This window comes from Caloenas nicobarica, chromosome 27 (assembly GCF_036013445.1).
Source record: "Caloenas nicobarica isolate bCalNic1 chromosome 27, bCalNic1.hap1, whole genome shotgun sequence".
In the NCBI taxonomy this organism is placed as follows: Eukaryota; Metazoa; Chordata; class Aves; order Columbiformes; family Columbidae; genus Caloenas; species Caloenas nicobarica.
Window position 1 is genome coordinate 4,834,561 of NC_088271.1, and position 16,800 is coordinate 4,851,360.

Below are 16,800 nucleotides of genomic sequence, written 5' to 3' on the forward strand. Positions count from 1 at the left end.
AAGATGGCATAAAAGAAAAAGCTTTAGGGAAAGACCTTGTAAAAGTCTGAATTTAGCATTTGATCCATGACATAGGCACATGGAGATAACGAAGTGTAACAAATAAAGCTAAAAGTAATGTCCCTAAGTTCGTAAGGCCATGGTCCTGAGGAAAAATAATAGAAAAAAAAAATCACAGAAAAGCATTGTGGAAAAAAATCCCTTTATTTTTCAAATATGCCAACTACCTTTATTAACATTAAAACTCACAGCATGAAGAAAAAGCCCTTGGGAATTAACATAGTGAAACTGCCAGAATGCTACGGACGCACTGCACAGCACTGATTTCCAGTTTTCTATCTCCTTCTTCCTTGGGCAGAGCAAAAGAAGGATGTGTGATATCAGGGCAGTTTTCATGAGCAGATCTGACTCCTGAAATGATGTACATGTATCACATATGTAATGTGACACGTCTCTCATCAGAAAATCCATATTCTTCATGGATTTTCTCACAAAATTAATTTTGAAGAGATGTGTCCTAATCCCTTGTCTCAGGTATGGATGCATTGCGATAGCTCCTTGTTTCATCCCAAATATTGCCCATTAGGAATAAATCTGTTTGCAAACAGGAGAAACTCGGAAAGTTTCTGCAAGTAGAAGCAGCAGGACTACAGTAAAGACTGCATAAACTCTCAAACACCTGGTAATTTTAAAAGACAGCTGATAAAATTATTTAATACTTTCGGTGATCCAGTTTTGAAGGCTGAGTTAGTACAAGGTCCGCGTTGGGTTTGGAAGGAGTACAAAAGCTTTTGTGTTCTTGGATGAGCTATTAAAGTGTGTTTCCTTGCCAAATCACCTGCAGTGGGAACATGGGTCCTTGGGATACGCTCAGGGAAATCAAAGTGGAGAATTTTCTCTGTGTGTTGAGAAGTTCTCGCTACGTCTCCAGCAGGCACAACTCATAATCAACGTGCATCGAGCTCCTTCCTGGGAAATGTTGCTTTGGAAGACTCCTTACTAGAGTTGAAGTAAAACGGCCTCTCTTGTTTTAAGGATGAGATTAGTCGGGTAAATCAAGGTGGGCATCAGAATGAAGTATGCAGCTTTATAGAGTGAGAGTTTAGTATTGCCTTTGCTTCTTGGATTAGCAAGAAAAAAATTAACTCTCTGTATATGTCTGTGCACATGCGCCCCTTTCATATATATATAGAGGTGTGTGTGTGTATATATATATGCAAATTCCTGCCAATACTTTACTGTTCAGGTACTGTAAACAGATAGATCATCCCAGTCATAAACAGGTTAACAAGACGAGTAAACACCAGAGCTAAAATCTATCAGCTGAATTCTGAAATTCCCCATGGGAGACTGGTCTGCAGTATTTGACAATGAGGCTTCTATGTGTTTGTGCTCCATTAATCTTGTGTGGAAAGGAGGAAATCACAAATGGCAAGGCTTGGGGTGTACTACTTGTTGGGGACATCTGAGGTCATGTTGATGTGATGTGATATGGAGAGTCCCTCTGTGACATGGTTACGTGTCTGCTAACAGCAAATGGAAATGAGTTAGACTCCTGCTGAGCTTCGTTAAAGTATCATCAGGATCCTTCCACATAGCTTTTAAAAATGATTGGGCTGGAAGGACCCTTCGCAATATCTCTAAACCAGAAAGCACGTGCATATATTACAAAGCCAGAAGGGACCCTTGTGATCAGCTCATTTGTCTGTATAACCCAGGCCATAGGACTTCCCAGAATTAGTTCCTGTTTGAGCTGGAGTCCAATCCAACAATCTTTTCTTCCAATTCATCCATCAGTTTGCCCTTAATATACAGGAAGCATCTTCAGAATTAGAATTCAATGCTTTCTTGAAAAGTTGGACAAACAATCTGAAAAAAAAGAAAGAAAACCAAGATGCAGTTCAGTATGGGCAAACATAAATAACTATACTTAGGTAACAATAATCAACTGTGCAAACATAGGCTGGGAAATCACTAGTTAGGCAGCAGTTCTGCTTAAAATGATGTAGGAATTATCACGTATTACCACTGTTGTGAAAAAACAAAGCATTTTATTGGGTTTTATATGCAGGTCTGTTCTTTATGAAGGTTTAGACTCATGTCAGCTGAGCTGTGTTAATGATAAGCTAGTGCTGTTTTAGCCCACTATAGATATGAGCTAATGCAGTGTATCTTAAAACTCTGATTAAGATCCAGTCTTTAGATACGGCCTTCTCAGCAAAGGAAGAGTCTAACCTAAGATTTAAGATAAGATGAACAGACTTGACTTTGCTGTATGGATGGTTATCCTGATCAGCTGTTAAACTATGGTAACTTGAGTCTCAGATCTAAATCTTAATGTACATGAAATATTCTTCCCTCAGTGCTCAGCACTGATAAATCTCGAGTTGGATTGTTGAGTCAGATTTTAGTTACTCCACTTTAAGAAAGATGTGGAACAGCAAGGAAAAAGTCCAGAGGAGAGGAACGTGAATGATTATTACCTGTGAGGGTTTACTGGGTCTGTTTAGTCTAGAAAGGAGAAGAGCAGATGTTATAATAGTATTCATACAAGATTAAAAATGCTACTGCTGACTGGAGCTACAATACACTTGTATTTACCCTGCTCTGTTATCCACGTTTTGTGCAAGAGATGCATTTGTCCACTAACCTCCAATTCCCAACAACTGTCCAGCCCATAAAACCAGAATACTCTGCCTACGGGATATGCAATGAGGCAGCACCAACATATAATCCTGCAAAAAGAGCCTCAGGATCTGGCTTTGGACATCTCAAGAAGTGTGTTTTAGAAGCTTTGTTAGTGCTGGGGAGCCAGGCAAGGGCATTGCGCGATTGTGGTTGGCAAAGTTGACTCCGGCTGACACCTCTGAGGTCCACGTAGGTTGTGTCCAGACATTCATTTTCTGGATGTTCACAGACCTGGACGTTATGGAGCAAGCCCTGCTGGTCCTGGGTACTGGAGTGGGAGATACAGGTTGTGCTCCTGGCCACGCCAGGGAAGGGGGATGGAGCACAGATGAAGCAGGTCCCTACTTCTTGCTTGAACCTCTGAATATTTTAGATGTCATGTGGTCTTCTGTGCAAGTGTGTTAAACAGAAGCTGGGATCTGTTTGGTAGGAACTGGGAAACTTATCCTGAATTTGTAAGTTTGGAGTCTGGCAAACTTGTACAAGTGCTGAGAAGTGATGTACAAAGACAGATTCTGGAGGAATGTGACTGAAGGGAAGTCACTTCTGAAAATAGCCAAAGATGAGCAAAGGAACAGTTTCCTTAGGACTCTTATGATGAGTGAAACTGTTTTCTGAGCAAAACTGGGGTGGCAGGGAATAATTCCTGGTGTGGAGGTACCATCCACCTGCTCAGGTGGGTAAACTTCTTAAACTTTGCATTTCCCCTTCTGGTTTCACCAAAAGGAGGACAGCTTGCTAAAGAGAAATGAAGTTAACTGGTGTTTGGCAGAACTTGGTAGAGGGGAAAGCTGTTTCAGAGGCTGAATAATGGATACAATAGATTCTTTAACTGGTTGCTGCTTTCACAATCCTTTAGCAGCTGCCACTAATGAAAAGTCTATTGTCCCCTATTTGTGCCACCGGTCAGCACAGTAAGCCCTGTCCCTGCTGTACGGTCTCACATTCCTTCGGGAACTGGGTGACTCCAATATCTCCAGCCAGAAGGGTTGCCAGCCAGAGGAGGAAAAAGCTCTCAGGAGGCATCATCCTCACGTCTGTGCAAACACCAGGACTGTGAGCAAGCAGAACGCTGTTTATCATGAACACTCTTGCCAGTGAAGAGCTGAACAGGAGCACTCGGGCTCTCCAGAGGTCTCCGAATGGCCAAAGCCAAAAGCTTTACATGCTTGGGGGAAGCCACTGACCAAGTGAAGGCTTTATCCTGCAGGATGGAGTCATCATGGCAACATTTTGGTGCCAGTCCACAGACAGTGGTGTCCCCGACCCACCTTGCCACTTGGCTTCAGCTCAGAAACGAAGGAGCTCCTAATCCAGCTCATTCACTGAGTCTTCTTTACTTGGGTCTACCTCTTGGACCTCATAAGAATGACTAAATCAGGCTTTTGTGGAATAAAACTTTTTTTGCAGTTTAATTTTCTCTTCTTTAATGCCAGTCAGAAAGAGATGGGGAAGAAATGGGATCAGGGAAGGCTGCCTGTGGCATGGGGGGAGAAAAGTGTGCAACTTGGAGAGTGGATCTTTGTCTTATGGACTTCTGTGTCAAGTCTTGGCTTTTTACGGCATTAGTGTGCACTCTGCTGCCCGATTTCACAGTTCTGTCTCACTCCTGGGGTGCCTGTGGGTGTCGTTCTGTGGGCGAACCAGGTGGGAGAGCTGCTCTTTCTCCTCTAGCACGGAATTACCCATTTCGCAGTCCTGTGCATCCAGCTCGCGCCGGGAGAGATGCTCCACAATGCCAGCGCCCAGAGAATCCCCCAGGACGTTGGTGGTGGTTCTAAGGCGGTCCCTGAAAAATCAGAGAGAAAAATGAAATATAGCTTCTTAGTAACAGCTAAGTTGATAAAGAAACATCTCCAATGAAACTTTTTCTATTTTTCAAGTCGTTCTAATAATTGACATTTCAACATTGACAGGAAAATGACTTCCAGAGAGCCTTCTTTGATTTACAGCCCTGAGCGCAGGCTTCACATTCATTCTGCTCTTTTGCATTCACAGTTTCTCACAAGTTTTGGACTTGCCACAAAATGAGAGAAATGTTATTGTGGTTTCACGCAGTTTCCTTTCCAAAGGGCTACAAAGGCTTTTCTGCAGACACAGATGAACCTGCCACATGTGTTACACTTGAGTTGCATTTCGTTTTACAAAAAGTGCAGAAATTCTGGTGCAAACCTATGACTTAGCGCTGCTGTGGAGCCAGATTTCCTCGGCATGGACACTATACACTAAGTCAAGGCACCAGATTTTTCATGCAAAATAGCAAATCTAAAGCACCCTTTGCAATGAGATATTCTCCACAATCACAGCTGTCTGTAAGAGCTGAAGCCATCGCCAGTCCAGTAACCATCATGTCCTTCAGTGATAACAACAGATATGACTTTTGGTATCTGATTTAAACCAGCCTTTCTGAGTAAGTACAATCTGGAGAAGTAAATCCTGGCTGGTACCAGCACTGGTGTGGCCAGTAGGCCAAGGGTAGTGACCGTCCCCCTGTGCTGGGCACTGGGGAGGCCAAACCTCGAATCCTGGGGTCAGTTCTGGACCCTTCACACCAAGAAAGGCCTTGAGGTGCCGGAGCGAGTTGAGAGAAGGGAACGGAGCTGGTGAGGGGCTGGAGCACAAGTGTGATGGGAGCGGCTGAGGGAGCTGGGGGTTCAGCTGAGAACAGGAGCTGAGGGGAGACCTTCTGATCTCTGAGCTGCCTGAAAGGAGCTTGGAGCCAGGGGGGGTCGGGCTCTGCTCCCCAGGAACAAGCGCCAAGACCAGAGGAAACGGCCTCAAGTTGTGCCAGGGGAGCTTGAGGTTGGATCTGGGGAACAACTTCTTCCCCAAAGGGCTGTGGGGCATTGGAACAGGCTGCCCAGGGCAGTGCTGGAGTCACCATCCTGGAGGGGTTGGACAGACGGAGATGAGGTTCTCAGGGACATGGGTTACAGGTGGCCTTGGCAGCGCTAGGTAATGGTTGGACTTGACAACCTTAAAGATCTTTTCTAACTTAAATAATTCTATGATTCTTCCAGAGGTAATCTGGCATCCTAGGTGACAGAGCCTGTTCCAGACAAGTCTGTTCTCATGCACAGTTTACAGAAGTGGAGGTATTGGGCAAGACTCTGTTTCCAACTGCTCAGCCATGGCTGGGAGCACACTTTGGCTGCCTTGGCTACAAACCAGCAATACAAGATACAGAAGAACTGAGGGAACACTCAGTGTATCCCTGAGTCAGGATTTGGTTGTGTTTGAGAAAATGAGGAGAGGAAGGACTGTGCACAAATGCATTCTTCAGTCTAGTTCCTAAGAGCTCTCCTGTGAAATCATTTGTCCCAGGGTTTAAAAGGGAAGGAAAGCTGAAATGAAGCAATGTAGCTGACTAGCTGCACCCATCTAAACATTCCTCAACTTTGTACAGCCCAGTCTCATCCCAGTTTCTGTGTTTGGTAGCACAGAACCATCACTCTGCAGTGTGGATTTGCTTATTGGCACGAGCTGCCTTTATCAGTCTCGAGATAGTTTCTGGGTGCCTTTTCAGAGAAAGCAAACTAAGGGCATTCTGCTTGGTGACCAGGCTGATCTGCAAGGGACCTCTGATGGCTTGGATTGCTGAAGCACACGGTGAAGATGGCAGCATGGGCAGAGAGGGTACCTGTGCAAAGATCTCATGGATACTGGTGTGTTTTAAGCTTAATGATACAGGCTCCGAGACTGCGTGTGGCAGAGACATCAGAAACACAGACAAACCCTGTCAGGACTGGCAGGGAGCACAGATCAGCACATACTGCAGAGCAGAGGACTTACAGAAACCAGTCCACAGCGATGATCAACGTAATGTCTTCAGTAGGGAGCCCCACCGATGTCAACACTATCACCATAGTCACCAGTCCTGCCTGGGGAATCCCCGCGGCCCCAATGCTGGCAGCCGTGGCCGTGATGCTGCAGGGAACAGGAAAGCACAGCCCTCAGCAAAGGGGAGAAAACAGGTAGTCACATTGGCAAATATGTCAGGAAGTAGCCCAAACTCATAATCTACACAACATCTTGGCAGCCTTTCTGCCCAGGTCACCGAGCAGGATGGTGACACACGGGACATGGACACAGCAGCCAGGCTCCCCCTGCCAGACACCCACCCATAACGTGGAGGGGTGACCCTGACCTGAAATGCAACCAGGGCTCAAGTGGAGCCTCAAAGACATGGTGCCCAAACCATATGTGCTTCTCCACCTGGAGGTGTCGTACACCCTTCTTTTCCATACCTTTTTTTTTCTCATTGTATCATCTGAGCGAAAAAGGAACCTGACCGCACCTCGGATAAGCAAACAAAACTGAAGCCCTCTCTGTAGTCCCATAGCTCTTTCAAAAGTCACCTTATTGTGATGATCTGCCCGAAGTCAAGTTCGTAGTTGTTGACTTGTGCAATGAAGATGGCTGCAAGGGCCTCGTACAGAGCGGTGCCATCCATGTTGATTGTAGCTCCCACAGGCAGGACAAACCTCGTGATGCGCCTGTCCACACCGTTGTTTTCTTCCAGGCACTTGAAAGTGATGGGCAAGGTCGCTGAGCTGAAAGGAATTCACAAAACCACATGAACTGGGCACGTGCTGACTTTGGAAGAGGGACTAAGCCTCTGCCCGGTTTATGACCTTACCCACCTGCTTTTTCACCCAGCCATGTGAGCCAGAGGCCAGAAGCTGCTAGGAGAAAGAACAGTCTAAGCAAGGCTTCCTCAGACATGGTGCACGCTGCGGTTGCACGTTCAGACATGGCTTTCCCCAGGGGGCTGGGACAGGGGGTCTGTAGCCCTGAGGCTGAAGATGCTGGTGTAACACCAAAATAAGGTGATGCTGGAGGATTCAGGGTACATAGGACAGAGACTCGAGACCAAAACTCCTTTTCCAGCTATTAAAAACCTTGAGCCCTTTCTCACCCACCTCAGTGCATAAGACAAGAATGACTCGTGTGAGAATATATCTTGCAGAGAATTGTTTCTGAAAGAGAATGTGAGCAGGGAAAATGCAGTGTGTTTCAGTGTGAGAACACACGTGGGAGAGACTGTTATGCGCTTGCCAGGAAATTAATATAGCAAGAAACATGGCACTTAGTGGAGTAACAGCTGCCTACGATCTCTTGCTTTGGCACTGAACACACGGGTACTTGTGCCTTTGCCCAGGCCTCCTGTGAGTTTAATGCCAGCTGTGTGTGCCTAGGAGAGAGAAATGAGTGCGAGTACATGTGTGTGAGAGGTATGTGCATGGGGAATAATGCTGCAATTCAGCGGGATTTGGTATTTGTCCTGAGCTCAGCATTTCAGTGCTGTGAGCAGTCACCACCGTGTTTGGTGAGGAGGAACATGGGCCCCTGGTGGTCAGAGATGGCCCAGGTGATGAGGGATTCTGAGCAGGCAACTGGGAACCTTTCTGCTCTCAAATGGCTGGACCAGTGCAAAAAGCTGGTGGTGCTAGAAATTGTGAGGCTGTAGTGATGCACTGAGGGTGATGGAGTGCTGAGAAGCAGCCCCGGAGTATCTACATCAGTCCCACCCCCTGCTCCTATATATTAATAGCTGTTGTACCTTGAGGAGGTGCCCAGGGCAGTGATGAGGGCCTGCAGAAGCCCCGCAATGAACACCCAGGGGTTTCTGTGGGTGACGATGAAGTAGAGCAGCGGCAGGATGCAGAGGGCATGGATGAGGAGCCCAACGATGACGGTGAGTGTGTACATCCCCAGCTGGCCTCCCATCACTGCCAGGTCATCCATCTCCAGGATTTTGCCAGCAATCAAGAACATGATCCCAACCGGAGCGTACCTGTGGCAGAAATGCAAGGGCAGTGCTCAGAACTGGCACCCACACTTTGCAACAGCTTTAACGCATGCTGTCTGCACAAATCCCCAACAAACCAACATACCAGAAGTGCTCACTGAGTCTAATCATTGGATGATCTGGTTTCTTTTTTGGAAACCTGGAGAGAGCTGGGACTTGTTCACCACATGGTCAAAAACCAGCATTTATTGCACTTTCGGGGACTCCAGCACAGCTTGGGCACTGCTGGAGGTTTCCTCCTCCTTCAGAGGTTCCAAGGGACATGGTTTAGACAGAGTTAATGGTTGAACTTGATGATCTTAAAGCTCTTTTCCAACCAAAACAATTCTGTGATTCTATGATTCTATTCCTCTCCTAACAGAGCTTGGGCTGAGAGTATTCTTTTTACTGAGAGGTACACGGAAGTGCAGGAGAAACAGGGAATCAGGGAATAAAAGCAATTGTGTCCTACAGGCTCTGGGATATTAGTCTTGCTATCTTCAGGTGCTCACACTACCACCTGTGAAAGCAGCCATGGCTTATATAAAAACCCGTTTCGAGGTACACTGCTGTCCTTTCCATTCTTTATGGCTTTTTTCCCCCCTCCATAACAATGAATCTCATGAGCAGCAGTGAGGCTCCACAGGAAGGAAGCCGTAACACAGAAACAGAGAATATCATGGGCACTAAACTAAACATGGACAAATAACGGGACCAAAGAAAATCCCAGTTCCATGGCCACACCTGTTGGGGCTTGGCCTCTGCAGGTCAAGAGCTCACATGCAATTCATGCACAAGGCTCAGAGGTCCGCATGCCAAACTCCAAGTTAGCCTGGGAGGTTTGGAAAAGTTGCAGGAAAGGATTTCACAAATATTTCATTTCCTCTGACCTTCCTCTCCAAAGATATTCTGGGCTGCAGCTAGTGACCAGATCTCCCCAGGAAAACCAAGCTCCTGGAGATGCTCTGCGGAGTGTGGCTTCGGGAAGGAGCGTGGGGCTGCAGGTGACAGTCCTGCCTCTGCTACCAGGAGGGTTTTGTAGGTCAGGAAGTCTCTCCAGGCACTACTTACTGTATGTGCACATGTAGTTCCTGAGCGTAACCAATGTACTATATAGCAACACCCCTCCTTCCTTCACTGTCAGGGGGAGCTGGAGGAGAGTGTGTTGAAGACACCTTGAAATTGTCTCTGGGAGTAGTGAGCAGGTCTGCTTGCTCCACTGTGCTTGTGCTCTCCCTTCTGTGCCCTCGGACAACTCTTATCTCTTCTTAGCAAAGCAAGGCCCCAAGTTCTGGCTGATCTGTGGAGGAAAAGGTCCCAGAGGGGCTGGGACTCCCTAACGCTCTGCTATGAGCTCAGGGTCGTTCTTCCTCTTTGTGTTTTTCTGTGTCACGCCTGTCCCCCTGTGCCCAGGAGGTTGCTCTGAGATAAAAGACTGTGACTGTGACTAGAAGACTAGGAAATGGAAGGTGGAGTGATCTCAACTGGGAGGGGGTGTGGGGGGGCCAGATCCCCTCCCTGTCAGACATTTCCATGTGTTCTGCCAGCCCCACATCTCTCCTGTCTCGCGGTACCTACTGCAAACTCCTATTTAGACCTTGAGCTCTAGAGCTTAAAATAACAAGATTTGGTAAAATGCTGCCTTCTAGAGAAGACTTGTCTCAGCAATGCCTGGCTTACCTGGACCGTGTAGCACAGGCAGCCTTACACAGACAGCAACAAGCACCTGAGCTCTAGAGGAGCAGGGATCTGGGAGATCTCAAACTGAAAGGCAATAATTTGGAGTTGACCTTGTCAACCCATCTCAGCTCTTAGAGCCGACACATACAGGTGCCACCCCAAGTAGCAGGAAAGTGGCGATAGTTATTGTGATTTGTAGCTAAGTCAGACTCCTGGAACATATCTGGAAGGAAAGCTTTTGGTGGGAAAGCCTCACACCCTACCGCTGCTGGTAAGGCTAAGAGATCTTCCACTCCAGCTCTCTGGTCTTCCAAGGATGTTTCCAGCAGCCTCAAGGAAAGCAAGTCCTGGTGTACCTGATATTTCTAAGGTAAAAACAAAAAACAGGAAATGAAATGTGAACAAATATCCCATCCAGACTTTTCCCTCCAGCCTGATGGCGCCAAAGGAGAGCGGTGCCCATCTGCTTCTCCTGTGCATGTCATCCTTAAAGCTACCCCACTTCTCATCAGGTCAGTGGAAACTGCACCTGCAGACCTCCTGCTCCAACCGGCCGTGCTCCTCACCAGATGATAATGGCCACCAGCCTCATGATGGCTTCGTTGAGGCAGTTAAAGAACTCCCGCAGGGCCCGTCCCTTCTGCTTCATGCTGCCGATCACCAAACCGAAGCACATGGAGAACACTACCAGCCCCAGCGCGTTCACCCCATTGGCCGAGCCCGGGATGGGAATGACTTCTTCAAAGGTCAGCACCTCGGAGACGGTCTCCAGGGCATGAGTGATGTTCTCCAGGATGCTGGTGAAGTTCTCAGGCACAGGGATCTGAGTGGCTGTCACGTCTGCTGTGACATTGCTGCTGTGGACGACGGTTCTGGTGAAGACCCTGGTGCTGTACTGCGTCTTGTACTGAAAAGGCAGAGATTATCAGATGCACTCACAGGCCCTGGTTCAGGAGCTCAGGACAACATGCTAGGCTCCTGCATCCCCTCTTAAAGAAAGGAGAGTCCTGCAAGTTCACTGCTGATCTGTGTGGGAAACTTGCCTTGCCTGTCCTCAAGCTCCCTCGCTTAGTACTCTCATCAAAATAGTCATAGACCTGAAGGTCAAAAGAAACCATTGGAATGTCTCATACCCCTAAGACCGAGATATTCTGGCTTCTCTGGTAGCCCTTTAGACTGCTTCCAAGGGCACTAGCACTCCAGAAGAGAATCTGCTCCCATTTCACTGCCCATCCAAGCCTGCTACCCGAGATCACACAAACTCTTCCTGACTCAGAGCGTGGGATGGGCTGTAGGTTGCAGCCCCCGTCCACAGACAGCTTGAAAAGATTGTGTAGGGGATGCTATGACACAGACTAATGGCTGCAGTCCCTCCTGGAGCACTCAGACTTGGGGAAAAGTGAAGATGATATAAACCAATTGCTATTCCACCCCTCAGAGAAATAGGTTGGACCATGGTCTAGGGTATGGGGCGCAAAGGGAGATGACAGACCAGGTGGGATTTCATACCTGTTTGAAGCAGGCTTCTACCAGGTTGGGCGGGAACATATTCCTGCAGTAGATAAAACAAGGAAAGAGTTATTGTCCTGTTCGACTAGCAAGAAAAGGTGGGCTTCCTGGCCAACATCTCTGTCCTGGAGCCACGTCTCAGGTCATAACTCACACGCCAGCTCAGGCTACAGAGCAGATGGGCCTTTCTGTCTGACCGACAGAAGATGGGAATACGCTGATCTGGAGCCAGGCACCCTCCTGCACCTTTTCAAACTCACACTGCATCTTTTCAGACTCCGGAAGGTTGTATTTTGGGTATGTGGAAAGAGACTATATATGTACAGCACTAGCATGTGGGTCCATTTTAAAAATGTCATCAAAACCAACCGAAGCTTGAAACAATGTCAGATTACAATTTTTAATATAAGAGCTTGCTCTCAGCCTCATCTCTACAGCCATCATTTGAGCTCTCTGTTATCTTGTACCTCAGAAACAAAGCTTCATAACACTTGAGGTGGTACAGCTTTGCAATTCACTGTGCAAGGTCACGGCAAGGGAGGGAGAGACAATGTCTCAGGAGCCACTTCCTTGATTTCCTTTGGTCAGTGAAGATGGATATTTGGAGTAGCCTTTGCTGGGTGAATTTCTGAAGGGCATGCAGTCATTGATGGTTTTCATTACTTGTTTTGCTGAGCACACTTTGGCCTCTGGCATTAATATCTCTAACAGAAGAGCTGGATTTCAGAGCTCCAGGCCAAGCATTCAACCTCAGAGTGGCAAAGCCAGCTGGCTAGACTGAGCTAGAAACAGTAGGATGGGCAAGACTCAGCCATAAACCTCTTTCCCTAAGAGTGTTTGCCTAAAGCTGTGACACTTCCAAAGGAAACTCTGTGGAGGAAGGTAATCTCACTGATATGGTCTCAACGAGAGACCATCTTGTCCACCTACCTCACCAAGTCCATGAAGGCATCTGTGGTCTGCACCTGCTCAATTCTGCCTTCTCGGTGAAGCTTGTCCTTAGATCCTTTTCCTGGGTGGATGATGATCACCATGAGGATGCCAATGAAGACTGCTATGATTGTCGTCACCATGTAGTAGATGACAGCCCGCATCCCCATCTTCCCTGAGGCTCTGCCATCCAGCGAGGCCATTCCTGGGGAGTCACAAGGTGAGAAGTTTTATTGTCTTAGAGGAAAGGGGGAAGCCTGAGGAAGATTCAAAGTGTGCAGGGCACACACATGAGTTGGATGGTGAGCTGGGGTCTCTAGGAAGCACAGAATACAAGGAGAAGACTTTGGAGCTCCAAGGTGATGTTGATATGGGACAACGTGGCTTGTGGTTATGAAGAAGCATAGGGCTCTCAGGCTGCATTTGGGAATATAGCAATTTCCTCCTAAAGCTCTCGGAAAGGAAATAATCCCCTCCCAGTACACTGGACTTTTAAGTCCCTAACATTGGGATGTCTCAGCAGGTGGAATTCTTCTGCTGTCTGAAAGCTTAGCTGGCTGGCATGTCTTCTACGAGGACCTGGATGAAACAAGCTCTCCACACACTGATCAGCTCCAGCTCTTTTGGACCGACACAGATTAACCTTCCCAAGGCAGACAGAAACCTGAAGCTGACTTGGGCAACCAACTTTGTGACATTTGAGGTTATGTAGGATGAAATCCTACACGGGCATTGGAAACACCACATTGTAGGTTTGGGCTTGTCACTATTAGCCGAGCTAATCCAGCACCTCTCACCAAGGGGTACCCCAACAACAGCCAGCGTCTCTCTTTGCTGATTACTGCTTCGGCTGAAAGCAGCAGAAAGGGTTTCTCACCTGTAATCAAGCTGGAGACAATGAGAGGAAGAACCAACATCTGGAGCATACGCATCAGCAGCTCGCCAGGGAAGGAGAAATATTTGATCTGGCGATAGGTCAGCTGGTAGGGCCGGAGGGAAAACGCCAGGATGATCCCTGTGGATCAGCAAGGGATGAGAATGGAAATGGGATGATGTGGTCACCTCAGTCCTACAGCGTGGATTTTCTCTTTCTCATCTCCTTTCAGCTCTTCCTGTCCTCAAAGGAGAAAATGCTCTTTCTTTTTCTAAAAGGCCATGATCCAGTTTTTACCGTATGCTCCCTCTCTCCCTCTGACATATTTATATGCACAGGATTCTTGTGCTAAACCACAGGTCTCCTTGTTTCTCAGTTTGCTGCTCCTCTGGGGTCTGTGTTGAGGAAGCTCATGAATACAAAAATGCTGTGACCGGAGATATGATCTCCCAGCCTAACCTGAGTGTGACTACACAGTTCAGAGACTTTGTCCACCCACTTCTTAAAGCTGAGTTCAGCCAGTGAGTTAGAGGTGTACAGCCTGGATCAAAAGCTTGGGACAAACCACCAGATCGAGCTCACACTGTACCACAGCCCTTTGCCTCAGTTTCCCCTCCTCGTACTGCCAGGCTAAAGCTGAGGGGCGGATCTGAAGAGCCCGTGGGCCTGTAGCTGCACCCACAAGAAGCCTCTGAACAAACCTGATGAGTTTTTTATGAGGATTGGCAGAGCTGGATCATCAAACCCTTTCTGTTGTAGACTGTTCCTAAGGTGCAGCCAAAAATGATCAACAAGGACTCTCTCACACACCCTCTGCACAAAGGTACCCATGGTGTGAACAGCATTTTGAACTGTCAGCTCATCAGCTTCACCTCCCCAGCTAAATTGTTATAATAAAATCTTTGTAGAACAAACAAACTTTTCACCAGCTCCATACCGAGTAGGACTGCAGCAATGGTGAAGAGGACAAAGGCGTTTCTCCTGAAGAAGCTTTTAGCGCTGTCAGCAGTGATGCTGTTCATCCGCTTCTTGGCCCGTGCCGCCCGTTTCTGCACCGCCTGCCGCAAGCGCTGGACCCGGCCCTCGGCATTGAGCCGCTTGGCTGCGTCCTCGTTGAGGAACAGGCTGTTGACGTGACTCTGCTCGCTCATGGTCAGCACGGGTCCTTGGTCCCCAAGGCACGGATCTGCCTAGGCTGGGCAGGGAGAAGCAGAGGTGGGAAAGCGTAAGCTGCAGCACCCGACATTGTGCCTTCGTAGAATCACAGAATCATAGAACAGTTTGTGTTGAAGGGATGTTCCCAGCTCCCCCAGTGCCCCCCCTGCCATGAGCAGGGACATCTGCACCAGCTCAGGGTGCTCAGAGCCCCGTCCAGCCTGGCCTGGGATGTCTCCAGGGATGGTTCATCCACCACCTCTCTGGCCAACCTGGGCCAGGCTCTCACCACCCTCAGGGCCAACAATTTCTTCCTTATGTCCAGCCTGAATCTCCCTCCTTTAGTTTGAAACCATCACCCCTTGTCCTATCGCAACAGGCCCTGCTCAAAAGTCTGTCCCCATCTTTCTTATCGGCCCTTTTTAAGTCCGGAATGGCCGCACTAAGGTCTCCCCGGAGCTTCTCTTCTCCAGCTGAACCCCCCAGCTCTCTCAGCCTGTCCTCCCAGCAGAGCTGTTCCAGCCTCGGGTCATTTCTGGGGCTCCTCTGGCCCTTCTCCAGCAGGTCCATGTGTGTCCTGTGCTGAGGACCCAGAGCTGGACCAGCACTGCGGGGGGTCTCACCAGAGCGGGGCAGAGGGGCAGGATCCCCCCAAACCTGCTGCCCACGGGGCCGGGGATGCAGCCCAGGGCACCATTGGCTGCTGGGCTGCAAGGGCACATGGTGGCTCACGGCCGATCTCTCACCCCCCAGCACCCCCAAGTCCTTCTCCATGGGGCTGCTCTTCATCCCTCCATCCCCAGCCTGTTTCCTCTTTAGGTCATTTCCCTGGGGCCCTGAGCAGGATTATTTAGCTGATTAATGAGCTCCTCTCCCCTGTACAAGGAGCGGGCCCTGGGGAAAGGCATCTAAAGGGCTGCCAGGGTCTTGTCATGACTGCTCTGGTGTCTCTGGAGAAGCTCTGGCCAATCTGTGGCTTATGGTGGACTGGCAGCCAGAAAGGGCTCTACAGCCACCCATCACTGAAACGACAAAAATGAATTTTTATCACCTGGTAATAAAACCAGTTCCCTCACATGAACTGTTCCAAACACGACCAAGCAGCAAACAACATCTCTGACAGACCTCCTAGGTGGACAGGCCCCTTCCAGAACAGCTTTCCCCATGACAGCGAGTGGCACCGGCTGCTTCTGCAGAAAGGAAGAGAACCCCTTTGCCTCCTGCGGAGTCTGAGGAAAATGCTTTGCCGAATTTCCTTAAAAGCACAATAGGACTTTCAAGTAGTATCTCTTGTTAAACTCCACTGATGGGGTTAACCTGCTGTCCTGTCTTCACAAATACTAAGATTGAGAAGAAACCTACTCCAAAGAGGTGAACAAAGACTCCCAACTCCTCCAGCCCGTGCCTTTCTTAGAGCTGGACCACCCCACAGCAACGGCACAAATTCCTGTACGGGGAAGGTTGGAGCAGAACCCACTTATATAAAGAGACTCACCTGCTCTTTTCTCCAGATGTCTCCCCATCCACATGCACTGGAAAACGTATTTTTGTGCAAACAAAATGAAATTTCTATTTTGATATGGGAAAGTTCAGGATTATTCATTAGAGCCCATGTTCCACCACACACTCGGCAGCCTTCTCAGAGCAAAACTTATCACACAGAGAAGGAACTCCCCAGCAGAACTTGCTCCTGTGATGTCCCCACCCTCTTGCTGATTTGCTCCCTTTCTCCATCTGCGTATTTTGCAATACAGAGGCCCCTACACAGCACATTCCCTCTGCATCACTGGCCTGAAATTGTGTCAAAATTCTCTATTGCATCAGCTGGAAGCTCTCAGACTGCTGCAGTAAGTCATCAAAATACTCTTGCAGATTAATGATCTGTTAATAGCTTGGATTTTCCTTCTCGTGAGGAAGAAGGTGGTTTCGCTCTCTTGGTGAAGGTTCTATTTGTGGCTGCTTCTCCAGGCCCCACTCTGCCAGAAGCACCAAGACATCTGGGAGAGCATTTTGGAGGTAACTTCAAGGCAAGAACCAGGAAGCACAAGATATTTTGCAAGAAAGTTCAGTGTTGCAAAACCGATGCCTAGTTCCTGGCAATGAGGTTTCACATAAACAGAGGAATTTTGGCTATTTTAGGGACATCAGTCCCAGATGGTGAAAGTAAAAAATG

General features: G+C 48.2%; 1 protein-coding gene across 5 annotated transcripts in view; it reads right to left on the reverse strand.

Moving 5' to 3' along the window:
- Positions 1 to 210: 210 nt before the first annotated feature.
- Positions 211 to 16,800, reverse strand: part of LOC135999081 (excitatory amino acid transporter 4-like) — a 28,972-nt gene continuing 12,382 nt past the window's right edge. Inside the window, exons 3-13 of one of the 5 annotated variants that reach the window (XM_065652547.1) lie at positions 14,410 to 14,667; positions 13,476 to 13,613; positions 12,599 to 12,803; positions 11,669 to 11,711; positions 10,726 to 11,066; positions 8,252 to 8,485; positions 7,047 to 7,241; positions 6,481 to 6,615; positions 4,374 to 4,477; positions 2,484 to 2,511; positions 211 to 1,869 (exon numbers count right to left, since the gene is read on the reverse strand). In XM_065652547.1, coding sequence (XP_065508619.1) covers positions 2,507 to 2,511; positions 4,374 to 4,477; positions 6,481 to 6,615; positions 7,047 to 7,241; positions 8,252 to 8,485; positions 10,726 to 11,066; positions 11,669 to 11,711; positions 12,599 to 12,803; positions 13,476 to 13,613; positions 14,410 to 14,623 — 1,614 coding nt within the window. In that variant the 5' untranslated portion in view covers positions 14,624 to 14,667 and the 3' untranslated portion in view covers positions 211 to 1,869; positions 2,484 to 2,506. Of the gene's footprint in view, positions 1,870 to 2,483; positions 2,512 to 4,113; positions 4,478 to 6,480; positions 6,616 to 7,046; positions 7,242 to 8,251; positions 8,486 to 10,725; positions 11,067 to 11,668; positions 11,712 to 12,598; positions 12,804 to 13,475; positions 13,614 to 14,409; positions 14,668 to 15,752; positions 15,822 to 16,122; positions 16,255 to 16,800 lie in introns of those variants that run through there. The other 4 variants (XM_065652546.1, XM_065652544.1, XM_065652545.1 and 1 more) reach the window with 4 other exon arrangements.